General features: G+C 41.7%; 2 protein-coding genes across 15 annotated transcripts in view; one reads left to right on the top strand and one right to left on the bottom strand.

Annotated features, from left to right (window-relative positions):
• Nucleotides 1-201: 201 nt before the first annotated feature.
• Nucleotides 202-27,768, bottom strand: part of CBX3 (chromobox 3) — a 52,635-nt gene continuing 25,068 nt past the window's right edge. Inside the window, exons 1-6 of one of the 13 annotated variants that reach the window (XM_075706351.1) lie at nucleotides 11,408-11,513; nucleotides 7,724-8,108; nucleotides 5,663-5,805; nucleotides 3,912-4,077; nucleotides 2,424-2,518; nucleotides 202-846 (exon numbers count right to left, since the gene is read on the bottom strand). In XM_075706351.1, coding sequence (XP_075562466.1) covers nucleotides 720-846; nucleotides 2,424-2,518; nucleotides 3,912-4,077; nucleotides 5,663-5,805; nucleotides 7,724-7,765 — 573 coding nt within the window. In that variant the 5' untranslated portion in view covers nucleotides 7,766-8,108; nucleotides 11,408-11,513 and the 3' untranslated portion in view covers nucleotides 202-719. Of the gene's footprint in view, nucleotides 847-2,423; nucleotides 2,519-3,911; nucleotides 4,078-5,662; nucleotides 5,806-7,700; nucleotides 8,306-8,965; nucleotides 9,165-9,647; nucleotides 10,597-11,407; nucleotides 11,514-11,699; nucleotides 11,729-12,309; nucleotides 12,437-13,618; nucleotides 13,658-27,768 lie in introns of those variants that run through there. The other 12 variants (XM_075706348.1, XM_075706352.1, XM_075706349.1 and 9 more) reach the window with 12 other exon arrangements.
• On the top strand, nucleotides 11,788-25,662 carry HNRNPA2B1 (heterogeneous nuclear ribonucleoprotein A2/B1). 2 transcript variants are annotated; one of them, XM_075706362.1, is made up of 12 exons: nucleotides 11,788-11,819; nucleotides 17,089-17,199; nucleotides 17,635-17,781; nucleotides 19,715-19,925; nucleotides 20,237-20,338; nucleotides 20,431-20,511; nucleotides 21,051-21,113; nucleotides 21,610-21,729; nucleotides 21,998-22,120; nucleotides 23,161-23,243; nucleotides 24,564-24,694; nucleotides 25,531-25,662. In XM_075706362.1, exons 1-10 carry the CDS (start codon nucleotides 11,790-11,792, stop codon nucleotides 23,220-23,222), a joined length of 1,050 nt encoding a protein of 349 aa, XP_075562477.1. In that variant the 5' UTR covers nucleotides 11,788-11,789; the 3' UTR covers nucleotides 23,223-23,243; nucleotides 24,564-24,694; nucleotides 25,531-25,662. The 2 variants fall into 2 exon arrangements, with proteins under 2 accessions (XP_075562477.1, XP_075562476.1); XM_075706361.1 differs by having other exon boundaries at nucleotides 20,431-20,520.

Below are 27,768 nucleotides of genomic sequence, written 5' to 3'. Positions count from 1 at the left end.
TTCACCAAAAAAATATGAAGAATCAAAGCCTGGTATTTGTCTCATATTGTGATCACAGAGTAGCAATGGGGTAGTATTAATTAATCAATCAATCTACCCCCAAAAACCACCTTACAGTTAAATATATTATGAATTGAGAGCTTAACATATCAAAAATTCAGAAATATCATACCGCTTCAAAAGAGTCACAGCCTATCAGTATAAAGGAAGAATATAAAACTATTTTATTGACCACTGTTCACCAGTATTTACAATAAAGTAAACAATATACAGTCTGATAACATTCAAATTACTACAAAGTTAGCTTTCACCTGGTCTTCTTGGCACCAAGTGATCCCAAATACTAAAAAGAATGATTCTACAGGTTTAAAGGGCTAGGTTTGTGTAAAGAAGATACATGCACATCAATAGTATAGAAGACTACAAAACATCTGTGAGTTTGTTTAGACATTCATTATGATTCTGTAATAACTATGGAAGTTTATGAATGTTTTATAAAAGCCTTTACCTAATATGGAGGAAGTAGTAGTATCAAATGCTCTCTTGTGATAAATGAAACAAGTTGCAGAAAGCTTTTATTTACTTGCTGTTGATGCAAAACATACTACTTCAAAAAAATATCAAATTTCATTCTTGTTAGAATGTATGCTTCTCACATTGCTAATAAATCAAATTTCAGGTTTTAATATTCATATATATAAAAAAAGCAATGCAAACAATTATTGTGCTTCATCTTCTGGGCATGAATGCCAAGTTAGTCGCTCTTCATAAAAAGCGATTACGATCTGAGGACACTTCACGTTAGCTTCTTTGGCCAGGACCAGATCTGCCTCATCAGAGTCTTTCCTGATGTAGAAGAGAGTGGGATTTAAGAAAATGCATAATCATTAATTCAGTAAATTTAGCAGCTCTTGATAGGTCATAAGTTCTGAAAAGAACGTCAGCTAGAAATCAGTTTTCAGTATACATTTCATTATAGCTACCAAGCATTTCCACGCTAATGGCAAGGTTTCAAAGCTGTATGTTCCCTTCCCATGTTTTTTTCTGTTTGAAAGGAAAACACTATTCAAAGGGAACCATTTATACAGTTACCTATTGGAGTATGTAATGAACGAAGTAAAACTTTGCTAATTTTGTCTTTTAAAGCATAATCAAAACTTCAAAGTGAGACTTAAAAATCAATAGCATCCATCTTAAGAGGTGGTACTTACGTCCAAATTATATTTACTATTTATGCAAGTAACTTGCTATATTTCATACTGCTGTTCTTGATGCTGTCTTGTGGTAATAAAACAAACTTTCCAGGCTGGCATGCTTGAGATTCCATTTTAAAGTGTATGCTGCCTTTACAAGTCAGTTTTGTGCATACATATTCATATCTGTTTGTTGCCTACAATCAATTATGAAAAACTAATCAACTGCAACTGAACTAAAAAAAAAGCTTCTTTTTGTATGTTAAGTGTTTGATTTTGCCAATTATCTCTACAGAAATTCAAACAGTCACAATCTGTATTTTGCAACTCTCCTAAGTTTCACATAAAATTTATAGAGAATTTGAAAAGGCAGAAGGGAGACAGAATCTTCCAAAGCACTAATCTTCAGCAGTTCAGGCACATCACATGACAAATCATTTCTCTGGAGACCACTCAGTTTGCCTCCATTCAGAAAATTATGCCCTTCTCAAAGGCTGTGGAAAACCATCATTCTTCTCATCCCACCACCATAAGAAGTCTGACCCCCAGCAAATGTTAATTCAATCTCTTGTATTCTCAACACTGGAAAAAAAAAATTAATTTTATCCTACTTGTTCACTGAAGAGACAGAAGAAGACTTCTCTCAACACTGCAGCTAATGAAGCTGGTCTCCCTCTACCCTCCCAACAATGCAAACTCCCCCCCCCATCACTCTCCTCTTACTAGCCCATAACAATAAACTTCTCCTTCATATTGTTTGTTCTTCATCTCAGCCTCAGCTTCCTCCACTAGTTCCTTCCAATTCTCTATCCACTTGGCTGCACGCAGAACAGCTGGCACTACGGTTGGTTACAAGGCTGGCTATCCTGCAGCTGGCTTCTGCTTATTGAAACATGTAAAGCTGGAGTTCTGCCTGCCGCTCCCTCAGCAAGAATACCACTGAGATCCAGCTTTTCCATACAAATGCCAATTTTTCCATATTTTATCAGAATTTACCTATCAAATTTCTACTTCTGTAAAACCGAACCAATAGAACCTAAAGTTATTTTGGTTTTGGAAGGAAGAGGGAATAAGTACTAACTGATTATACAGGGTTTGTTTTTCTAAGAATACAAAGTTAATAAGGAGATCACCAGCTGTCTTACCCCTGAAATGAAGTTGTCTCACTAGCCTAAGTGCAACTGCCTGCCCGCCCCTAATACGGACCAGAACTGTAGATGTAAGACTTACCATTTCATGAGGAACATTAGCTCTCCACTGCTATCTGTAGCCCCAATTATCCGCTCAGGATCAAGACCCCTTGCAAACCCTCTTGGTTTATCAACCTATTGAGTAAGTTAGAAGATTGTTATCTAGTTTAAGATAAAATTCTGTTTTGGCATTAGAGCCAGATACACAAATTCTTGCATTTATGTGTACATATATATGTGTGTATATCAGAACAAAATATATAGCTTTACATAATTATAAAAGCTATAATTACATATAATTGTCTGAAGAGGACACTTATTATTTTTTCATGACTGACCTTCAGGCCAAGTCATTTACATGTAGAGTAACAATGAAGGAATTTTACATCAATACTTCTAGCATTTATTTCTGAAAACTCAATACGTGAAACACATGATCTAAAAATCCTTATAGAGGATAAACAAACAAGCAGGGCCAGTAAAAGCTACAAAAGAGGCAAAGCAAAAACGTACTCCTGGAAGTGGGAAAAACATCCTTCTCAGCAAAACAACAGACTTGGGCTGGCTTAAGCCAACTGTGAAACTGCACCCTTGGGGAATACCTCAACTCTTCTTGGCTCACTGAGATTGCACTGGTCGTAAGGAATATCACGACTATTTCCTGTATTAGTTCCTCTAGTTTCACAATATCCTTTTTGAGACAGTGGCCACTACTGTACCAGATGAAGACACACAACTGACTTTATACAGAAACCAAAATATTCTTTGTATTATTAGTCAACTATTCCTTCTGATGCCTTGCAACTTTTTTGACAGTAACCACGCATCCAACAGCTGTCTTCAGTAAACCACTGGCACTGACAACCAGTTTCATTCCAAATGGCTAGTCTGAAAGCTTACACAGAAAAACATGAACTATTGAGCACATTATTATATGTGCATTATTTTGTACCTATAAGCACTGGATTTGTCGTGTTGTCCATTCATTTAAATTGTAGGAGAAACCCAGACCTTTAAAAAAAGGTAGGCTTTCTTCGGTCACCCTTTCTACTCCCTCTCCACCATCATATCTGGTCCTAACCTAAGTAACTGCCTAGTCTTCACATTTTGCCATCTTGCCGCTCACCTATTTAAAATCATATACTAAATATGAAAGCCAAAACAGAACTTCATCTTTGTTCTATTCATGAACCTTTTGCTCTAATACAAACTGACCACTTAATATCATTCATAAATAACTCTTAACCAGTCTTACTTTCAATTATTCAGTAAGCATCATGGGACAATGCAAGAACTTTTAGTCATCATGTCAATCAATCATCTTTTACCCACCATCTGGATAGTCTCATTAACCACCATGAATGACTACCCTTTTCAAACCACGTTCCAGGTACTGTGTGATTTTTAGTTTTAAACCCATGTTTGGTCTCATTCTCAAAGTCACAACAGGATTTTGAGGGAGATGGGAATGGAGAGGTAGAGAAGAGACACAGGAAAAACAAAGCTTAGCACATGAACATATACTTACAGAATCACGCTTTTTCTTTGATTTACTATCATCAGATTCACTATCTGACAAAGATTTTCTTTTGGCACCATCTGTTTTTTCTTTACCAGCTTTTTGAGAGTTCAGAAAAGCTTCGATTAGTTCTGGACAATCTAAGTTTTCTTCAGGTTCCCATGTGTTGTCAGCACTGAAACATATACGCATTTATGTAAAACTAGGAAAAGAAGAAAACCGTAAAACGAGCCACATGGCTCACCTTAAGCAAGCTAAATTTTTTTCTCATCATGTAAGGCAGGTTTCTTAAACCTAAGGATGCTCATCTTGCCATCTTTAGTAACCTTCATGTACTGCATTTGATGAGTGAAAGAAGTATGCTCTGCTATTGTTGAAAAACAATGTTCTTGAACTGGAGATACAGAATACGCAGCTCTGTTAACTCCTATGATCTGGGTGGGATCGTAGGAGTTAAAACAACCAGTCCCCACCCCACCAAAACCTACCTGTCCATTTAAACTGACTCCCTTCCCTGGTTCCTCTAAAGACTGTCCACGCAAACAAACCATATGATATGAGCACTAAGACTTACAGAGAACAGAATGTACACAACACTCACTACAAACAGTGTAAGTATGTATACATCTAAGCTTCTATATATGAGGAATGCCCTCAAAAGTTGTCTCTGAGCACTGAGATCAACCGTACCTAGGACTATCTCCCTCCATCAGCTGACTACAGGGTGGAACAAAGGTTCCATGTCCAGAGCTGGGCACTGCAAATGTTCCAGTGAGTGTGCATTTAGTTAACTAAAATTTTAAGAAGTCCATGAATGTTCCCTACAACAACTAAGCACCTCATTTGAAGCCCTCATGCACAAATCCTGCCACAGCACTACTGCACAAGCAGGATGCCTACAAATTACTTTCAGTTACTAAAACATGTTTTTACAACTTCAAATCAGACCCTCGGATACTAAACACATTGTGTTTTGCACTTATGCACTTATCACTACACAAATTTTAGGTGCTAGAACGCAGAATGTTGCAACACAATCACTTTGGGAGATATGCAACAATACAACTGCGCATGTAACTACTTATGTTCAAATGCTAGGTACATCACCTTTTTTCAGCTAGTAGTCTGCCAGAAAGTGTCACGGGAGGGAGGGAAGAGGCACAACTATGTGCCTTCTTTAACAATCAACTTTTTAAGTCCACTGTAAGGTTTTCTTGTGCTTCCGTAAGTCCTGGGAAAGAGACTCAAAAAATACCTTTCGGGTATGCCTAATGAAGGCAACCATGCCACAGAATTCCTTATGCAAATTCATCTAATTTGAGAGCAGTTCAGAAAAGTGAATAATGAGCAACCTATCTGCTTCAAATTCATCACTTCAGAGCTGCCTACAGTTTAAATCTCTGCAAAATTTCTTACTCAGAAGTAACATTCATTCCACCGCATACATAACAACTGTCAGTCTAGCTTACCTTGATAGATACTGACACAAGCTAAATCAAAGAACAGTGGTAAAAGAACAATCACTAAGGACTTGGTAAGTCTTGGAACATTTTACGTAGCACAAACACTAAGCTACGTATCTTCTATTTCATTTTCATACTTGACTGCTCCACTTGAATATGCATTTATGGATATCCTTCCCTTGAGGTTCTTTAAAATGTATCCCCATCATCCAATCCCCTCTCTGAATAGTTATTTCAAATAAATGGTTAGCATTTAGCATTTTATCAGGGGAAAAAAAAAAATAGGTAATGCCTTACTCTGTAAATCCTTTCCACTTCAAGTAGTATTCCACCTTTCCATTTACAACACGTCTGTCCAGGACTTTCTCCACAACAAATTCTTCAGGCTCTGCCTCTTCAACTTTTTTACCTTTGCCATTCTGTTTCTTTCCCATTTTGTGCTACAAAAGAAATTCAGAACGACATTATTCATTCTTTTGCTTTACATAGTTACTTCACTGGCCAAATCCAACTTTGCTCAGTAAACAGCAAAGAATCATGTACTTATTCACACTAAAGCCAGAAGCTCAGACTCCTTTTACGTTAGTGCATGTGGTCAGGTAACCTGAGCAAGACATGTTAATGTTTTGGGTTTTTTCAGTTGCTTAATGAGATACCCAACACCAGTTTTTAAAAAGGTGAAATATTTTTGTCCATACACTCAGTGCCTCCAACTCCCCTTATAAATTTAATTCTCAGTGCTACATGCTCAAAAATTCATGAAGCTTCTAAAAATTAACTCTATGCCTATGAAAAGGCAGAGGGCAAGAAACAGCATAAGGCAGAAGTAAAGAAAAGTAATAAGGGAACTGTAAAAATGCATGAAATAGAAAAGGGATGCTACTCAAAAAAAGGTGTTTACTACCTTTTCCAAAAAAAAGAGAAGCTAATGGGAGCAAAGTTTATGATGTATTGCTACAATAAGCAAAATACTCAACAATAACCCGTAACTGTTGAACAGGATGCATGCTAGGAGCATTCCATTACTGCAGTCCCTTCTCATTCTCAGCCACGCACCGATGTAACTTACATTCAAACAGATGTCACAAAGGTGCAAAAGTTTAAGACAGCTACACTTAAGTACAGCACTTAACACGTAAATGAAATTTTGCTAACTTAAAAGACTTTATAAGTGTTTTAAGTTTACATTTGATATTTCAAATAATATTCTTTAAGTTCTTAAAATAAATATTACATCCACATCATCCTCAAGGCATTCCCAGTTTAATAAGGCACAATTAAATAGTAATAGAAGGACACATTTCAGAATTTCCTTGTTTGTAATCTTAAAAGGGTTGGAACAAGCCTATCATGTTGTCATATCACATTTCTGAAGCACTAGCAGACCAAAAGCAGTTTGCTTGCCATTTTGGACTGCACCTTATAAGGAAATTGTTAAAGTGGCAGCCATAAACTAATGGGAGAAGTATTAAGCTCCTCAAACATATAGTCATGCAGCACCCGAAATCAAAGTGGACAGAACTCGTTCCTCACTAATGCACTTCCTATAGAACAGAAAACAGACAAGCAAAAAAATCATAAGAGCACCTCTATTTGCTTGATGGCCTTTCTCTAGTCCCCTCTAGAATTAATGTGAGTTAGTTTGAGAATACTGCAAAGCAGTTTTGAAGCCTTCAAATTTTTAGACATTGTAGAGTTTTGTCTTGATGTGGTGAAAGGTAAAAAAATGTATCCGTTAAGACACAAGAAAAACTGTCTTCTTTTTGTAAACTGAAGATTTGAAGCTGATCCTTTCTTTCCAAAGCCCTGCCTCTGTGCCCCTTATTTTTCATAATTAATTTTTCCCTCCCTCCCCAAAACAGCTCTACTCTGGTTAGCAACCCATATATTGAAGGTGCAAACAACAAAGACCAGGAAAAGTTTCAAGTTTCTCTTTCAAACAACAAGTTTCTGTGTATGACTATATCTCACATGACGTTTGTTTTGACTTGGAAGCATAGAAGAGAGATTATCTAAAACAGAGCATGTATTTCCAATTAGATTTTAACTGCCTGCATATCCCAGGTGTATTTTGACCACAGCATTCATGTCTGAAAAGTGTCAACTTAAGCACACTGGCTTTTTTTGCCTCCACAGGAAGAAGAACGTAAGACTGAAATCAAAGGAAAATAAAAACATGAAGATGTCCAAATCTTCTATGAAGGCAGCTTCTTTCAAGAAATGGAAGCGTGAAAAAGGGAAACGGGTAGAGATGAGGAAAACAAACAAACAAAAAAAGAAGCAGGGCGGGGGGGGGGGGGGTGGGGGGGTGGAGGAAGACACAGACTCACTATACCATAGTAATAACATTGTAATTACTGGTGATGAGGCAAGCAGGCTACAAGTGGGGAACATCTCCATCTGTGTTCTCCGTTGGACTAAAATTCTTTGATTCAATGGAAGATTGTTTTCTGGTACTCTTTTCAGCTTCACTAATTCTTGTCACTTAAAGATAAACATTTTGGATTTCTTTATCAAAGCAACAATGTTTTTTTCACTTTAAGACTTAAGTCTTCCACAGAAGAAAATGAGTGTCATGGGGGTCTGTACTTTTTTCTTGAAGTGCAGTAAGAAATAATAAAACCAAAGAATATGTTGCTTTTTGTCTTAAATGTTACAGAGTTAATTAGGTATCGTGCATCAGCACTGCTTTCCAAACTCTTGAGCCTTTCCAGCCTATTAAAATAATACTTGATTGCAGAGCCTGCAGAAATACTGAACATTTGTTAAAAACCCGTACATTCTGAGATTACACAAGCCAATGTAAATCTCGGCCCGTAAGTGAATGTGGTACCTGACTGAAGTTAAAGGGTACTAAATGACCACTAGACCCCTGAAGCTCCCTCCTCTAGGGTTGCATGTTGTAAGCTGTAACTTGGGCATTTGACCACTAAATGCTTATCTGTGCCCTTTCTGCATTCAGAAGCCACATATGACAGATGCAGATGCTCTCCAATGGATAATCACTCTTTCTTTGAGGGGCAAGATTAAAACACTGATGTGACACTGTGGTGAAGGGTTTTAACATACAAGAGGTAACAAAATCGGAATTACAGTTCCAGAGCTACGCTATCAAGGCCTTAATACATTTAGGTTTTGCATGCAAATACATAATGAAGCAGAATTAGTTACGGTTCCCATGGGAACCATAACTGATTTTCCTGACCTGTGCAGCAAAATTCTCAACAACATCAAAAGATTAAAAATACTGCATACACGGATTCTCTCCTCTCCCTGAGGCACCCCCTCCCCGGTCTGGCTAACTCCTCCTCTTACTCAAATTAGGGACAAGTGGACAATCAATTAGTAACAGAAAGTTCAGACATTCACCTTGGTGAAGTCTTTCAAAACAGTTTGTTATCGTACAATACAAAGGAAGCACCCCATTGTACTTCTAAGCCAGGAGTTAATATAAGTCTTTAGTATATCTCAATCTGGGTCAACCAGTAATCATCTCAGTAAATTTAAGAACAGGCCTTTTGAGTGCATTGTAAATGAGTTGTGCTGCTACCCAAATCTTGAATTGTACACATGTATTTTTGCTTACTTCCCTGCCTCCACCTCAGATGCATCTCATGCTGTACTTTTTCAATTCTGTCTTTCACAAAATTATGTATCATTATTAGTTGAATGGTAACCAGCAACCAACTGCCCTTAGAAGTGCATATTTTAATGTCAAGCAAAGCTTTACAGGACTTGAGATCCATGAATGCATCATTAAAACGGTCCAGGAGGGGTTGACATCTGATAATCTCTGCTCCTATGAAATTCAAAGAAACTGTTATTTGTTAAAAATCATTTCAAAAGGCATCATTTCCCAATAATGTTCTTTTTCATCTGTAAAGACTGCCTTTTCTCAATTAGTTTTTCCCAAAAATACACTGGGAAAAATTAAATGAATACATGATTTGGATTTTATTTTTTACATATATGATGAATTACATGGTGTGCTGGAAGGAGGCTAAAAAAAAATCCTTAGTGTTTTCTACTGTAGGACTGATGAAATAGTGCAGAGTCCTTTAATATTTTTTTCCCAACAAGTCTCTTTAGAAATGGCAGATTTATTAAAGCCAAAGACAATGTCCTTTCTAGTAGCCTTACTTTCTGGATCTGAAATTTTGGTCAGAATAATGCTGGGGAGGGGAGATGTGGATGTATCTTTTAAATGGAGATGCCAAGTTATAAGTTTGAAGAAAAATATGTTGATTAAATCCTTATATACTTTAGGTGTGCATGAACTTACCAATGTAGTTTTATTGGAGGCCATTTTTATTGCAGACTTGCAGAGCTTTTACTAGAAAAATGCATGACAATTAAAAGGAAGTTTACATTACTCAAAGAAAGGCATCCCAATACAAGCATGGTCCTTGTTCCAACCCCCATGTATTCACTGCATATAACATTTCTAATACGGATTAAATCCAGAACAAAAAGTAGGTTACTACTTTGTCCGGCATAACCCAGTAACACACCATTATGCTAGCCAGGATAAACAATACTGACAAAGTGGTATACAGGGTTGAAAAAAGGTTTTTCCCAAGGCCTTCTAAGGCACAGAGATGTTTCTAGGGAAAAGGGGGAGGACCATCAGGGATGCTTATTTCCTTAAACCCAATAGAACAGGAGCTCAGAGTCTAGCAGTTAATCGAGATATACCTAGGTATGCTAACTGCGAATCTGGTGGGGAGCAGCTACATATCTGCGGTGTAATAACGAGTCACCCATTACTCTTATATTGTAGTAAATGCTTGTAAACAGCAAATATTTATCTTAACGCAACAATAACGTTGCCTTCTGAGTCTCAAGTTTGCAAGAGTTAAGGTCCTAGAGCAATATTAACTCAGCTAAGCTGTCCATACTACGTATCTAACCTACACGAACGATGCTGAACACAATCCATCCCCTTTTCCATGTCATTTCTCATACCGGCCACCTCCTCAGGCATGTATTGTCCCCGCCCCACTGCAAACTATAGATCTGTTAGAATTCCCCATATGCCTGGGCATGGCAAAAGAGAAAGTCCTTCAAGGCCAGAAAACCTGCCGGACTCTGCAATCCCGCCCAACTCCCCCCCTGAGGCGGGAGGGGGATTTTGGCAGCCCCATAGGCGGTGGGGTAGGTGAGGTGGGAGGAGGGCAGGGACCAGGGCCCCAGCGCAGAGGGGCTCGTCTTGCCCCCCTCTGAAAGGCAGGAGCGAAGGGGGGGAAAAGAAACAAGAGTAACAATAACAAAACCCCCGCGCCGCCCCCACCAGAAAACACAGGCAGCCCTGCGGAGGCCTGCTGGGGGGGGGAGAGGCTGCGCCTCGGGCCTGCGCTGGCCACACGTGAGGCCGGCGGGGACGCCCCGGGCGGCAAGGGGCCGGCCCGCCGCCCCGCTAAGGCAGGGCGAGGCGAGGCGAGGCGAGGTGAGGTAGGGCAGGGGGCCCGCCGCTCCCGCCCCGGGCAGCCGCCACCGCCGCCGCCCGGCGGGCCCTGCGCACCGCGCCCCCGCCGCCAGGGCCCCTTCCACGCCGCCTCCCCCACCCCGCCACGTTTCCCCCGGGCCCGGCACACGCCGCCGCCTCCCGGAGCAGGGACGCCCGGTCGCGGAGGCCGTCCCTCAGCGGTGGCGGGCTGGCTTTGTCTCCCGAGCGCGTCCGCCGCCGCTGCCCCCGCCCCCCGGCGCAGCCCTCCTTCCCCGCGGCAAAGCCCGCTCGCTCCGGGGCCCTCCTCCTCCTCCCTCTCTCCCGCGCGGGCCGAGAGGCGCCGTGCAAGCGCCGGGGCCGCGGCGCCCCCCCCCCCCGCCCCGCAGCCCTGCTCCGCCCGTCACCCCCCGCCGCCAAGGAAGCGGCGGTGTATTGGGGGGGGGGTTGCACCCCGCATCTCCCCGCGGCGGCCCGCGGGCCAGGCCCGCGCCGCGGGGCGCGGAGGGAAGGGGAGTCGGGGCGTGGGGTGGCGGCGGGGGGGGGGAGAAGGAGGCGGCTGGAGCGAGAGAAAGAGGGAGAGAGAGAAGGATACAGACTTCAATGGTGCCCAGCCGCTCGGGTCTCCCGTCTCCTCCTCGCTCTCGCCCTGCGCGCACTGAGCAGCGGCGGCAACAGCGACATCTGAGGGGGGTTGAGGCGGGGGGTGGGGGAAGGGAGGGAGGGAGGGAGGGAGGGCGGAGGGGGTGGGGAGCGGCTGGGCGGCAGCGCGGCGCGGCGCAGGGCGGGCGCGGCGGCGGCTGGCGGGGCTGGGCTGGCCGAGCACTGCGCGCCGGCGGCTGACGGGGCAGAGCGCACGACGCCGCCTACGCGCGAGCTGCAACCTCCTACCGTCGTCGCCGCCAGCACAGGAGGGGGGCCAAGACGTCTCTCCAACGGGGGGCTAGCGCAGGACCGCGTCAGGCGTCCAAAAGAAGGAAGATGCCTCGCGGCGACAGAGAAAGCGACTGGGTGAGCCGGCGGTGCGGCGGGCGGGGGAACGGGCCCGCGGCGCCCGGTAACTGCGGCCGCCATGATGGCCGCCGCCGCCATGAGGGCGCCTTGGGCCGGAGCGGGCGCCGCCCGCCGCGCAGCGAGGCCCGCAGTCGGGGCGGGAGGGAGGCCCCGGCCGGCCCCGGGAGCGGGGAGGGCGGGCAGGGAGTTCTGGGGTGGGTTTGAAGCTCGTTGCGGCGTGGCTGAGGGGGCCGTTTGGAGCGCGGCCATTTCCCGCGTTGCGGCGGGGAGGCCTAGTCGTTAGCGAGGGCGCGGGGAGCTCGAAAACTCTTTTATTAGTGGGGAAAGGGGTCAGAGTCAGCTAGGGAGGCTTCGCTCCGGGTGAAGAGCCGCGGGTGGATCCGCGCTGGCTTTCCCTGGGAGCGTGGGGGGTGGGGGGGGAGAGGGGGCGGGAAGAAAGGAGCAGCTCCAGCGCCATTTCCCTGGTGCGCGGGGCGGCAGCACTCACCCTTTGTCGCGGTGCGTGCGGGGCCGCTGAAGAGCGAAAAAGGGAGGGAGGGGAGGAAGGAAGGAAGAACAGAGTGCCGAAGCGGGCGCCGCGCCCGATGTCGGCGTTGCGGGGTAGAGCGGAGCAGGCTGCGGCGCAGTCCGCCTCCCTCCGCTGGCTGCCGGGCCCCCGCGGTGTGTCGGCGCTGGCGCCAAAATCTGGGTAGTTATCACTTCCTCCTGCCCGGGGGAAGGGGCCAGGCCGCCAACCACGGGGGGAGATTTCGGGGGTGCGCTTCGCGCTGCTCCCGCCCGCTCCCTGCACGGCGGTGGCTGCGGGGGGGGGGGGGGGGAGGCGATACCAGGCTGCCTTCGGCTAATTATAACCCCTCGCTTTGAGGTTTGAGCCTTCGGGGCCGTTCGGCAATTTCCGGAAAAAAAAAGCGACACGGTGCCAGCTGTGATCGGGGCCGCTTCGGCTCCGCTCGGGCACGTAGTGCGAGTCTCTTCCGTTGTCGGAAATTGCCGAGCGGGCTGGGTAGTCGATGACTGCTGCGTTTTTTTCTCCGGAAATTGCCGAGCAGGTCCCGAGCGCCATTCTTGTCGGCTTCGGCAAGTTCCGGAAATTGCCGAAGCGAGTCGAATGGGCTTGCAATCCCCTTTCGGCTTTTTCCGGCGACTGTCGAAGCGGATAAGCTCGACGACGACGGCTCCTTCGGCTCATTTCGGAGACAGCCATTACTAACGGAGTTGATGACTTTTTATTACGTGATAAAAACACGTAGGGGCGTTATACAGAACTGCTGCCCCTTTGGAGATATTTAAGCTCCAGATTCAAGCCTTTTTTTTTTTTAAAAAAAAAAAAAAAAACTAAAACCTCGGAAGCGAGCCTGGGCTGGAGAAGGAGGGCGCTAGCACTACGTGGAGCTGAATTTCAAATTACGTAACAGTTAAGGCAGCCATTACTAACCAGTTGTACGGTACTCTCAAGCGGGAACACGTAAACCATGAAGAATATGGTACGTGGAAAGGGCGAATCCAGGGTTTGCTTTTAAGGAGGGTGGCACGTTTGGTTATGCGTACGGAGCGAATTTTTCCGGGTCTGGGCGTTACGAGTGGGCTTGAGCCCCTGTCAGCGCAGGTCTGGGTGCCGCTGCTGGCTCCCGGTCGGGTGCGCCGCGGGCTGGGGGGGCTGGGTGGCTTTCCGCAGAGGAAGCGTTAGCGGGGAGGAAGGTTCTGGAAGCGGCGGTTGGGGCTGGTGCGCAGCCGAGAGAGGAGGCGGAAGCTGCGGTAACCGTGCATGGCGGGTGGCGAGTTCTTAAATCACGTACCCGTTAGCCGAGCGGCCGTTAAGGTGGCGCTGGAGGGGGACGCACGGAGGCTATGGAGGTCAGTCAGTGCGCGATCCGGGGAGTCGCCTTTGCCCTGCAAGGTGCCGACCGGCCGGGGTGGCGCTGCTAGTAATGGCGGTGCCGAAGGGGAGGGGTAAAATGGCGGCGCCGAGACTCGCTTGTGCGTGAGGCGGTGAGGATCAATCCGAAGATGAGAAAGCGGGTGAGGCGGGAGGGCAGCAGGGGCTGCCAGCTGGGCAGGCGGCTGTAGTCGCCTGGTATCTGCGGGGGCAGAAAACAGCGCCTGCAAGCTCTTCCTGGCGCCGTATGTGTAGGTGCACGCTAGAAGCGATTTGCAACACTTGGGTTTCTGTTTCGTCCGAGGACCCGCGTGTTATTTAATGTTTTGGTTGTCTTTTTAATCTGGGGTCGGTGCTTCCAGAAGTTCTTCCCTTCCCGTCGCATCGCTGTCCCTGGAGGCGACGGCTGCTTCTGGGCGCCATTTTCCCCTTCTAGCTGCGGGGGCCCCTGTTTTCCTGATATCCGCCACATGGCGGAGCCGGCACGGTAACCGCCTCACTCCTGATAACATCGGGCGGCGGGGGAAGGGGGAGAACCAGGCTGTCGGATTGCAAAGCCCTGTGGAACGTACAGGGGCTAACGGGGCTCGGGAGGGAGGGAGAGCAGTGTCTTCCTAGTTTGGGACCAGTAAACCCAGCTTTGCTTTTGGCAGGCCTAGCCATAGTAGTTCAGAGACCCCGCTCACTTGTCTCCGTTAGCCATTTTTGTTACTCGGGTTCTTAACTCTGCAGAAGTCTGCGGTCAGCTTGGAGTATTTGTGCACACATTATTGCTACATGAAACACATTTTCTTGCTCTGATGGTGAATTTTCCGGCAAAGGCTACGCATTTTCCAGTCCTTTGAAGTGTTGTTTTAAGCCTGTGAAGGAAGGCTTAAAATAAGCACTAATAAAGATTCTACAGGGTTCATACAGATTTTCTCTAGCACTCCATTCCTACCACAGAGTGTACAATGGAAATCTTAAAGGCTGAAAGAAAAACCCCTTTCATGTTGTGGGCCTTGGCAGCGTGGGTTGTTTGTGTGGGGAGGTTGTTTTTACCAAATGAGGATTTTCATCAAGACTCTGAGAGGGACTGGAGCTTTGCATTTTACAGCTTCAGCATAAACTTCAGATGGTCAGAGCTTTCTGGACCCTGGTGAGAGGTTAATGCTAGACTAACCAGAGCTTCGTAAAACTGACACATTTAAAACAAATAGCCTCTCTACATTCTGAGGCTGTGCATGTGTTAGTGGAACGACATGTTTATGATAGTTTCACACAGTGGTTTTAACTGAAGAACTGGCAGTGAATTTTGTTATTGCTGTGTCCTGACGTGTGGTGCCTAGATGTTGTTCTGGGTGGGGCATGTACTGCATGACACTTAATACATGGCGGATTACAGTTCCTCAGAATTTGTACATCTGCAGAGTGTGTTACTGTTCTGTTTAATATTAAATTAGTAATGTGTGGTATACGTTGTCCTTTAAAAAAACAAATGCAGTTGTTACAGCTGATGGATTCCATTCTTTCCTTGATTTTCATTTATGTGTTTATAACTTTTCAAAGGTCTAAATTTGCTCGATTCTCATATTTCCATAAGAATATAAACATGCATTGTTAGACACATGACAGTCGATTATATAGGAAAAAGAGTCTTTTGTGGGCCTATGAAACTGTAGCAAGTAGTCCCTAATTTTCAAGCAGCAGAACTGAAGTAATTTGAAGGGAGGATTTTCTTCTGCAGTAGCATTGCTTAAAATGATTTCTCTGCTAGCCTACTCAGATTATGAATGATAGTATGACTTGCAGCATATGAGTTTTTGCATAGCATCCGTTCCTTTATTTAAGAGATGAGGTGAAATAACATGGGTTTGCTGCTTTTAAACTCTTGTGTCTAATTTTGCATGTCTGTACAAGGAGGAGACAGTACTAGCTTCCTCTGTGTTTCTTAGAAGAAAAAATCATAGTGCAACAGCAAATCCAAGTTTAAGAGACATTTTGTTCTCAAATAACAGTATTTACTTGGGGGGGGGGTATTTTTCTAATGGTTGACTTCCTTGTCAGACTGCAGTATCTCAAGCTGGTAATTGGGTGATGTATTTTGAACAAAAACTGATTTGGTACTACCTACAGTAATTGCCTTCCTGTTCCATGCATCTAGATCCAGGCTTGCCTTGGATGACCTCAGAAAACATGTTGGTCTACATGCAGATTGGCTTAATAGTTCTAAAAGCATTTGTGCACTGAACTGTTTTGCTTATTTTCCAAACCTCATTGTTTCTCATTGGTCGTCTAATTTCCTTTTTATATTTATCTTAATGTGTGTGCAGTGCATAGTTGGTTGGGTTGTGTTTCTCAGTTATAGATAACTAGGCAGTGTTTGGGTTGTTTAAATTACCCTAAAGAAAACACAATACCAAACACCCAAGCAGATCTTCTTGATTTTTAAAATTAGTTAACAGTATACGGCTGAAGTAATCATTGCATTTGAGTTCTCTTGTCCCTAGCAGGACAATTCTATTTCAAACAACATTGTGAAATCTTAAATTTTGTGGAAGACGACTACTTTTCAACCTCTACCATTTAAAATGGATGAAAAGGTTGTCCTTCCTGCTTTGGTATAATACCACATACAAAATAGTAAATGTAATACCTCATTATTGGTCCTGGGTTTTTTTTAATTATGTACTTGTAATCACAGCAGAAATTTCTGCTGAACAAGCACAGTGATAATATCTCTGAAAGGTAATAGAACAAAGTCTTACTGAAAGCGTAATTTGTATTAGTGGGTACATAGGCGAATGTGTACTACTCATTTCTGTTTTAAGGGGAATCCACTTGGTTTTGATACTGTTGCTGTTGAGGGTGGATATGTTTACCGTTAATTCCAATGGTGCAGTATCATCTTTAGCCATATCTTTTGTTTTTATTTTCAATGCTTTGGGTAAATAGCATGATAGTATTCATGTACAACAATTGGAGCCAAAATGCTTTTTAGAAACAAATGCCATCTGGAATAGAGTCAGACACTGTGAATGAATTCATGTTATCTGTAATAAGAACTTTGGGGTTTTATTTTCCTTTTCTTTAAAAAGCATCTCCTAAAGATCTTTGAGAGGACTATTCTGGAAGCCTTTGAGTATGGTCCCTTGCTCTTAATATTTGGAGGGAGAGATGGGAAGAGGCACATTATTGAAATCTGTATCGTAAAAGTGGACCCATAGGATTGCATAAATTGCTTGATTTCTTGAATACTGGTGTAACATTTAGAAGAGCCAAGCCTAATTTTGAAAAATGCGTCTTACTGAAAGTTTTTGACACTTAAGAAAATCTTACTTAGTGTATAATTATGCTGATGCTGAGGGGGTATTATTAATTATATTAATGTAATCTTTTTTTCTGTGATAGAGGGAAAAGGAGCAGTTCCGCAAACTGTTTATTGGTGGCTTAAGCTTTGAAACGACTGAGGAAAGCCTGAGGAGTTACTATGAGCAATGGGGGAAACTTACAGACTGTGTGGTAAGTTTGGCATACTAATGTGCAATGATGGCATAGAATGTTTAGAAATTGTAAAAGTGGGGAGTTTGTTTTCTGGATAGCTTAATGAAAAGATGGAATACTAAATTTTCTTAAGTGTAATTTGGTTAGTTTATACATAATTCAGTCCGTTGAAGCTATGCACAGCCTTTCCCGTGCAAACGCTGTTGATAGAGTTAGCAGCATTTCCGAGTTATGGGTAGAGTCTTGGAGGACAACAATGGTTTGAATTTCTGTGATGCCAAGCAGTGCTGTTCATGTACTTAATCAGCATAGCCTGCTACTTTATTATAATTGTGTTTTGAAATCAAATCAAGGAAAACTTAAATCAGGTTTACATGTTTTCTCCAAATGTTATTAGTGTTAAGCTTAACATGAGACAGGTAGAAATGCTTTAAACATGTTTATTATTTTTAGGTAATGAGGGATCCTGCAAGCAAAAGGTCAAGGGGGTTTGGTTTTGTAACATTCTCCTCCATGGCTGAAGTTGATGCAGCCATGGCTGCACGACCTCACACGATTGATGGAAGGGTGGTTGAGCCTAAGAGAGCTGTGGCTAGAGAGGTAAGTAGGGCTTGAAAGCAGGTATTTTCATGCTTTGAAAAAGGAATCTCTGTTTTGGTTAGACAGTTATGCTCTGTTCTTGTTTGAAATTGCCTGAGTTTAAATTCTCTAGTTAAAAGGCCATAGTTGGGGCACTGTTTCCCACACTTCTAGTTATTACAGTGAATTATTAAGTTATTTGGTTGTAGAATTGTGTCTGCAAGGGACGCAACCGGGGTCTGAAAGTCTTGTTAGTGAAAACATGTTGAATGCCTGTAATTATGCAAATTCCAAACCAGCTCTTCTTTGGAGTGGTTACTGTTACTAAACCTCAAATTAATAAACTCCTGTCAATCTCTCCTGACTATTCCAAGATCTTTTGGGGTATTTCTAAACAGTATATAACTGACATGACTAAAAATAGGGAACGTAGTAGGGAAACACTTTTTTCCAGTGGTGGTGTACAAAATCATCTTGGGACAACTGTGGTTTTAGCCCCAGGGATATTTGGTTTTAAACTTCAGGGTACAAATTACATATGTGCACAGGAATGCAGTGCACCTGTAAACTTTTCGGCCACGTTATTGTGGCACAGAGGTATTTGAGGAGTGTCGTGGTTTAACTCGGCAGGCAGCTAAAAACCACACAGCCATTCCCTCACTGCATTCACAGTGGAGTGGGGGAGAGAATCGGGGGAAAAAAGTAAATTTCATGGGTTGAGATAAAGAGAGTTAATAGGACAGCAAAGGAAGGGGAAATAATAATGATAATGATAAAAGAATATACAAAATCTGTGATGCACAGTGTGATTGCACACCACCTGCTGACTGATGCCCAACCACTGCCTGAGCAGCGGTCGCTGCCCCCTCGGCCAACTCCCCCTGGTTTATATACTAAGCATGATGTCATATGGTATGGAATAACCCTTGGCCAGTTTGGATCAGCTGTCCTGGCTGTGCCCCGCTCCCAGCTTCTGCTGGCAGGGCATGAGAAGCTGAAAAAGTGCTTGACTAGTGTAAGCACTACTGAGCAACAACTAAAACGTCAGTGTGTTGTCAACATTATTCTCATCCTAAATCCAGAACACAGCACTATGCCAGCTACTAGGAAGAAAATTAACTCTGTCCTGTTCAAGGAGCAAGTGCATATTCTAGGTGACTTCTGTTTACCACATTGTGGGAGCTCTGGGAGGGTTTGCCAGTTTAACGTTGGACCTAGGTGTTTAATACATTTGGACTGATGAACCGGAATTGAACAAGCTGTTCCAGATGTCAGGGGAAATGGAAGTCGTAACCACTGGTACCCCTGGTAGCTATCCCAGTTTTCTTTCCATTCCCTGCAGAATGCAGGGTTGGTTAGCATTTAGAAAAAGGTAATTAAAGCAGCATATGTGTGTACTGCTTATACACACAAAGTTATTGCTAAGCTTTAGGAATAAGTCATTCCTACCTAGTGCAGCAGGTTGGATATCGTGCTCAAAGTGTAAAAATAACCCAATAATGTGAGGAGTTGCTTTCATATTTTGAGGAGGAGTTAAAATGCATAGCTGTGGATTTTCTGAGATTGAAGGACCTTTGCTGTTGATGTGAGTGGAATGTGGGTTTCACTGCCATTGGGGAAATGGGCAGAGGAAGCTGACGCATCTTTGTTTCAATTGTAAAAATTGTGCTCTCGTTTATTTACTTGTATGCATTTCATAGCACTTTTATGTGTATCTTTTTCAGTGCTTTTAAGGTTTTGACATAAAGGGGGAAGGAAAAACCTCCAAATTACCTCATGTTGCTTCCCCTCCAGAAGGACCCCCACGCAAGGTTGCAGGGACATGCATTGTAAGAGGGCTACCTCAGTGCTTGAAAAATCTTAGTTTATCAGTATTCTATTCCTGAAATCCTGGCAAAATAGTTATTTGTGAAATTGTTTTTCTTTGTGGTGATTTAAAGGATTCTTTTAACAGGAGTCTGGAAAACCTGGTGCTCATGTTACTGTGAAAAAACTATTTGTTGGTGGTATTAAAGAGGACACTGAAGAGCACCACCTTCGTGACTACTTTGAGGAATATGGAAAAATCGACACTATTGAAATCATTACTGACAGACAGTCTGGTAAAAAGAGAGGGTTTGGATTTGTTACATTTGATGACCATGATCCTGTGGATAAAATTGTATGTAAGTAAGCTTCATTTCACTCTTTTGTTTGCTAGTATTAATCCTTGCAGTCATGGTAATGATATAAAGCTAAACTTAAACTAAAGAGATAACGGGATTAGTTATGTGCATGAATATTTGCTACGTCGTAGTTTTGGTGAATTGTGTCAGAACATGTATTTTGTGTCGGAACCAGAAACACTGGTTTCTTTGCTTAAAAATTGTATGGTGTTTTGGGTTTTTTAAATGATATGGTTGGAAGCCTGATACTCTTATTTGTTGCCAGATCAGTACTTAAATGCTGATGGGTATCTTATTTGATGTGGTTACAGTGCAGAAGTATCACACCATCAATGGCCATAATGCAGAAGTAAGGAAAGCTCTCTCTAGACAGGAAATGCAGGAAGTTCAAAATTCCAGAAGTGGGAGAGGAGGTACGTACGAGTAATGGTTCATGCTTTGTGGTTGATTTTTTTTGTGTTCACTTTCCATGATCTTGCCACTTACAAATGTTAAACTGTTACAGGGAACTTTGGGTTTGGTGATGCACGTGGAGGTGGTGGCAACTTTGGTCCAGGACCTGGCAGCAATTTCAGAGGGGGAGCCGGTAAGACAGGCATGTTTGTAGCATTTTTTTTTTTTCCCCCCCTTATTTATACTGTCTGTCTGGTTCTGGATAACTTTGTAAGCTACTACTGTTTAAATTAAATGTAGAGAACTTTTGGGAAGAATAACTTCCAGATCTTCTCTGTAGTACACAGATTGATCATGTTGGATAGTCAGTAAAATGAATTTTTTTTTCTTTTTCCCCTAAAGGAGTTTCTTAAAAGCCAAAATTAACCTAAACTTAATAATTTTGTTGAGGAATTCAGAGATTCTGCTCTGTAATTCTATGCAACGCTTGTCTGACCTTTACGGTGGAAGGGTTGTGTCCAAATTAAAAACTGGGTACCTTACAAATGCAAGAAAATAGAAGATGCAGAGCAATGATTGGATGTGTTATTTCACATATATATTTTTTCTAAATTCAAGTGTACTTGTCCTTAATCAGTAGTCTGAGATTTAGTCCTTAAGGTCATAGGGGTTTGAGAATTCAGTTAGTTTGCTGCAGGTGAATTGAAATACTTCGTCTTTTTTCTCCAACAGATGGATATGGAAGTGGCCGTGGATTTGGTGATGGGTATAACGGATATGGTGGAGGACCTGGAGGTTAGTATACTTTTTTTTTTTTTTTTTTTTGTGGTGGTTGTTCATCTCTCATTCAGAAATACTTTTACATTCACTTGCCATTTGTAATTGCCAAAGCCATTTTGTTGGCTTTTAGAAGTACACACGGCTGTTGGCTCATGTTAAACTTTTATATGGTTATTTCTTGTGGTGAACTGTATGGTTATTTCTTAGACAACCATGCCCTTTTCTTTTCATTAGAATAGCAGTGTTTCCTAAATTTCCTGAAAATGAAGATTTTAATTAAGCCTTTTAATTGAGGCTTTTAGGCAGTCTGACTGGTGGGTTTTGGTCACAATTCAGTTAGTGTGGGAGTTGGTATATGCCTTTAAAAATAGCGTTCATAGAAATTTCTTTACGAAACTCCTACCCTATTCTTCCCCTGTAGACTTCTAAACAGGAAAATATCCTCTGATTCTGTAGAATTTGGTTGCCTTCTACACTGAAAAGTTTATTTTAAAGGGTTATATTGTCATAGGTGGCAACTTTGGAGGCAGTCCTGGTTACGGAGGAGGAAGAGGAGGATATGGCGGAGGAGGACCTGGATATGGCAACCAGGGTGGAGGCTATGGAGGTGGTTATGACAACTATGGAGGAGGTAATCTACTGGCTTGAAATAACCACACGTTTCGGTTGTAAATTAGTGCAAGTCATTTGAGATTGGGGGGGGGGGTGGTGCGTGTAAATGTTGTCTAAGGAAGCTCCTGTTTTCCAAATAGTATGAAAAAGCAGTTTGTTGCATACACTGCTGCTGGAATACCTGTGTGATTTTGTACTTTAAAATTCTAATAATCAGATAACTTTGTGGATGCTGTATGTACTCTAGCTCATCTAGGTATTTCTCCACTTTTGTATTGATAATGCAGGCAATTACGGAAGTGGAAACTATAATGATTTTGGAAACTACAACCAACAACCTTCAAATTATGGTCCAATGAAGAGTGGAAATTTTGGTGGCAGCAGGAACATGGGGGGACCATATGGTGGAGGTATTGTATATGTCCTGACCTGCCTTGGAGCCAAACAGAGTGGGTGGGCTTCAGTCTTTTGGGGAGGTGGAAGGGAAGATAGGACAAGGGGTAACTGTTTTGAACTAAACCAGGGTAGATTAGGATTAGATATAAGAAAGAAACTCTTTATAATGAAGGTGGTGAGGCACTGGAATGGGTTGGCCAGAGAAGGTGTGGATACCCCATCCCTCAAAGAAATGTTCCAAGTTCAGGTTGGGTGGGACTTTGAGCAACCTGGTCTAGTGGAAGGTGTCCCTGCCTGTGGCAGGAGGGTTGGAACTAGGTGACCTTTGAAGGTGCCTTCCAGCCCAAACCATTCTGTGATTCTAAGATTGATACGTAGAAATTGGGTAACTTCTGCAGTAGGTGGACTGCAGTGCCCATGCTCTTTCTGCAAGTGGGCTGCAATTTTTCGTCTTGAGACTGTAAAGCTTGTCTTGGGGAAAATTATTAGTGCTGTTTTTTAGAAAATAAATGACAAGATACTAATTTTTTCCAGAATATTATGAAATGTTGCAGTCTGTAAAGCTTTTAGCCAAGTTTCATGTTCTTTGCTTTCAGCTCACACTATTTGTAGAGTCTAGTTAACGTCCACTAAACTTGCTGGGATTTCTTTTTTTCCCCCCTCTTGTTGTAGTGTCACTTTTTTCTGACACTCTGCTTTTATTGTCTAAGTGTTATTTAATATGGCTTTTAGAGCTTGTGAAACGGAAACTGAAATACAAAGCCCTTTCTTGTAAGGTTTAGCATGCAAATAAAGTCAGCCTTCACAGGCTCAAGACAGTACAGTGCATCAGATTACATGTGACACTTGAATCTTCTAAGATTTCAGCATATTGTCTTGTGGCAGTTCTTGGAGGTTATTTAGAGGAAGGTAGCGAAATGTTAAAAATCTTTGTTGTATATGCTGTCTGTGGAAATAAAGCAGATGTTAATCCTCATATAGAATCAGAAGCATTCCTGGATTTAAAAAGTGCAGTGATGTAACTGTGCTGTTTCTTCTTTTTCTGCAATTGCAGGAAATTATGGTCCAGGGGGCAGTGGGGGAAGTGGTGGATATGGAGGGAGGAGCCGTTACTGAGTTTCTGCAAGCATGCCATGGGTAAGTATGTTTATAAGTGTTGAAATTGCAGTGATTCTTGAGAGTAGCTGCAGGAGTTAAAAGCTTTTTAGGATCATATTATCTTTCCTTTAAAAAATGGTTAGATGAATAATTTCATAACCTATTTTTTTACTCTTTACTTCTGTTGAAACAGGCTTCACTGTATAAATAGGAGAGGATGAGAGCCCAGAGGTAACAGAACAGCTTCAGGTTATCGAAATAACAATGTTAAGGAAACACTTATCTCAGTCATGCATAAATATGCAGTGATATGGCAGAAGACACCAGAGCAGATGCAGAGAGCCATTTTGTGAATGGATTTGGATTATTTAATAACATTACCTTACTGTGGAGGAAGGACTGTAAAAATGCCTTTGAGACAGTTTCTTAGCTTTTTAATTGTTGTTTCTTTCTAGTGGTCTTTGTAAGTGTAGAAGCATTCCTTTGATAATGTTAAATTTGTAAGTTTCAGGTGACATGTGAAACCTTTTTTAAGATTTTCCTCAAAGTTTTGAAAAGCTATTAGCCAGGATCATGGTGTAATAAGACATAACGTTTTCCTTTTAAAAATTTAAGTGCGTGTGTAGAGTTAAGAAGCTGTTGTACATTTATGATTTAATAAAATAATTCTAAAGGAAATATTGTGTAATTTTAGATTTTTTTTTTAATATTGTAAAATAAGGCAAGGAGTGGGTAGCATAAGGTCCCACCAATAATATAAAGCTATTGTTGTACATGTAAAATTAAATGCTGGTCAGAAAAAAGTATGTTGTCTGTAAATGATCAGGTTTAAAATACCTAGATAACTTAAGGGATATCTCTGCAAGGAGAAACACCTTTTTAGATCTTTTAGATGCTGCTTCTTCAATGGCAAGGAAAGGAAATATCCCCAGCGAGGTACTCTTCCAGGGACACAGGTCTAGTACAAGAGAACTCTTGAAAACGTCACTAAGTTCAGCCAGTCTTAAAAAGCTGCGCTGTATTTCTGCAAAGCTTTAACTACAGTAGTTGATAAGGATGCCAACGAAGGCTGAGGGTGTAGAGCAAACTAGTTCTAAGCTTCAGTTAAACTTCTTTAGGTAAGATCTTATTTACTTTTCCTTTCTTAATGTTCCAAAAACAAGAAACTAATATTGTTTGACAGTATTCTTTCAGTATAGTGATTATCGTTATGTAGTTTAACATAGCAATGAATTGAGTTAACAATTACCAATTGAAAAGAAATTTGTGAATCCTGTTTTCTTGTATTATTAAATTTTTTACAAACAAATTTTTGTTAATTTCAGCTACTTAACATATTTTTTTCCTACTGGAATCTAGCTATGATATGAACCCTGGACAAGCATAGACTGCTGCCACTGTACACTGCTACAGTTGAACAAATGAGACCTGCAAGTGTCCATTAGTAAAGCTTTGCAAGGGTTCCATCCCTGGTGTTGGTAGTTAAAATGGTAGGTCACAAGTTAATTAAATCATACAACTTTATTTTTGCATCCTGCAACATTTTATTTTTTCTTGGGAGTCTGTGCATTACAGTGGTTTCAAGGTAATGCAGTGAAGGTAGTTCTGTGCTGTTGAAAATGAACTATGTTGTTATGTGTCTTGTCTACTGTAATCTATTTTATATAACACGTTTCATCCTGAAGGTTCCCAAGTAACTGTAGACTGTTTACGTGTCAGGAAAAAAATTGCACCACAGAATACATCTGCCTCTGTGAAGGAATGTGTCGTCCATTCTTTTAACAACTGCATAAGCAGTTCTTTAGGAGGGGAAGTTGAAAACTTCAAATGAAACTGCAGGTGGTATTTCCTAAGTGTATAATGTAATTACATAAATTGGAATTTGGCTAGAATGTTGAGGTTTCCACCATTTTTTATAGTTCTTGCAGCTAATAAACCTTAGTGCCAAATTCAGTCAGCCTTACTCTCACTGCATTGAATGTTTGCACCTCAAATTAATGGAAATTCGAGTAATGAGTTATTCAGAGTAAGGGTGGCATACTCTCTCAGATTTGGTTTTTAAATAAAAATCCACAAAACCCACCAAAAAAAAAAAGGCAACCAAAAATGCCCTAATTTCAAAGTTCCATTGCCTTTAAAAGGCTACCCACTGAAGAACATGGACTTGGCTAACAAAAGTCCTGTTCCTTTTTGTGTTAGACACACCAGTGAACTGCTTATACTTTTTTTTTTTTTTTTTTAAAAATGGCTGAAGTTCCCCTATTGGTAATTTGGTTTAGACATATGTGATAAACATCTTCAGATACACTTTTTTTTTCTTTGGCAGGAAGGTGCCATGCTGCAGGTAACTAATGAAGAAGTGGTCAACCACAGAAACGCTTCAAGAAATAAGAAATTCTGTATCATCAGAAAATAGTTGTTTTTGCTGCCTTCATTAAAAATCTAGAGGTTAAATGAATACTGATAAAACATCACAATTAGTACAGCTCCCTGTAATGCTGGGTTTTTTAAATTATAGTAATAATGTCTTGTAAACCTTTTGAATAAAATTCAGATTCGTTAGGAGAAACAAATCACTAATGTTAAAACAGCAAACATTCTGTGAGTAGAAAGTTTAACTACGTATTTTTATAACTTTCATAGCTTTAAAATAAAGTATTTTTTTATACCAAAGTAGTTCTAGTGTAATGCTTAATAAAACTTAGTGTGTGTCTAACATTAAATAATGTTTATGTGCAGCTTTTAGACCCTTTCATGATTTGAAACATTCCATTTTGAGGTGGATTTAAAACAAAGTCAACTTGGCAAGTGTATTCACAGAACTTGTATCTCTGACCGTAGGCATCTGTTCTCTGTTGGGAGAAACAGTGCTACAAATTAAAAATGCTGATCTTTTTGCTGTTGGACACAATTGCTTTAAAATAGCTTTTTGGCTGTGTTTTATATCACTTTATAAAAAATCTCCTCCTTTCCTGTTAATTAACTACTTGAGACAGTTTGTCAAAATGTGATAGGAAAATAGCTTTATCCTTTTCACCTGTAAAGAGCTTTTAGCATCGAGAGAAAGACTGGAATGTAGAGTTCCTGCTGTACCAGAACTGTATTACTGATAGCTGCATCTTCTGGGGGGGGAGGGAACCCCCAGAAAATAAACCCAAACCGAACTCCCAAGTGTGAGCTTGGGAAAGCTTCAGTTGGGAATGTATTTGAGGGAAGGTATCTTCAGTCTGTACTGTTCTAACCTGTTACCTACGTACATGGTTTATTCTAAACTTGAAATTTATATGCTTAGCTTTGGCAGAATCATAATGTCTTTAATCTTCTTTATATAATTCAACAATACTATTTAAGGATTCACATACGATATTTTCTGTGTTTCTTAAGTTGAACTTTGAAATATTTGTATAGGTAACCGGTGGGCTGCAATGGAAGCACAAAAAGACGACGCACAAAATCTGCTTTTCTTTCTTCTTTCCAACAGAATGAGTTGACAAGTTGATAAGGAATTCGCCTTCTTTCCTGGAGCTTAGATCTGTTTAATGGAAGTTTTTTCTTTACAGTTGCCAAGTCCACATTCATAGGACAAAAAAAAAAAAAAACCAAACCAAACCCAAAAACCACCCAAAAAACCACTTCACAGGGGAGTAATTCTCTCTTTATGCTTGAGATGTTTACACTCTTTCAGTAGTTTTGCAACAAGGTTTAAAATTTACTTTAATTAACTACAGTGTATTTCCATAATGAGGATGTTTTAATATTGATCTACTGGTGATGGGGGAAGGGAGCATACAGAGGACAGCAGTATGCAAAAACTAAGTTACTGGGTATTTAAAGTCTTGAAAGCTTGGGGTATCTGAGTAAGTTTCTTGTTGTCTTACTGTTGAACTTCCATGACACTTCTTTCTTGGTATGTTCTTTAGAATTAAAGCAAGTGACAATCACAATGTTTACTGGTGAATTCGGTGATAGAAGTCACCGTTTTGAGTCAACCTGGTACTGAAAGCTAGCAGCTTTGAATAAAAACAACAGTGTGTGGTCAATTACTGGTCCTCAATTTGTAGACAACGTATACTTTTCCGCTTTTAATTTCTAAGAAGTTGGGTTTATGTCATTCCACGGACTTTCTGTTTTCAAAGTAGGGTAACGTTGCTGGTCAGTATGTTTCTGTGTACTAAGAACTGAGGATCAGGTTGTCAGTATTAGGCCCAGCTTGCCCCCAGCAAACACTTTCTACAGCAACTGAGGGAAGAATGTGAAAGACAACACAACTCTGGTAACTGGTCGTACTGGAGGAAAAAAAAAAAAACCAACCTCAAAAATCTGCAGTGTATGACTTGCATTCATAAAGCGGTGGTGAATAGAGGTCAATACTAGGGTTCTGGCCACTCTGACTTTTGTGTTCTCTGTATTATTTACAATGAAAGTTGAATTTTACTCACTTCTATTACTTGTACTTTGGGTGCTGAAAAGTGTTTAGGAAACTGTGGGAACTTGGTCTTAATACTGTAAAATGAGCAGGAATTGAACTTTGTCATGTGTGGGGAAGAAGACTCTGGTTTTCTAG

The sequence above is a fragment of the Pelecanus crispus genome, chromosome 2 (genome assembly GCF_030463565.1).
Source record: "Pelecanus crispus isolate bPelCri1 chromosome 2, bPelCri1.pri, whole genome shotgun sequence".
Lineage (NCBI taxonomy): Eukaryota > Metazoa > Chordata > Aves > Pelecaniformes > Pelecanidae > Pelecanus > Pelecanus crispus.
Note: the sequence above shows the minus strand (reverse complement) of the source record. Positions and strands in the feature narration are given on the sequence as shown.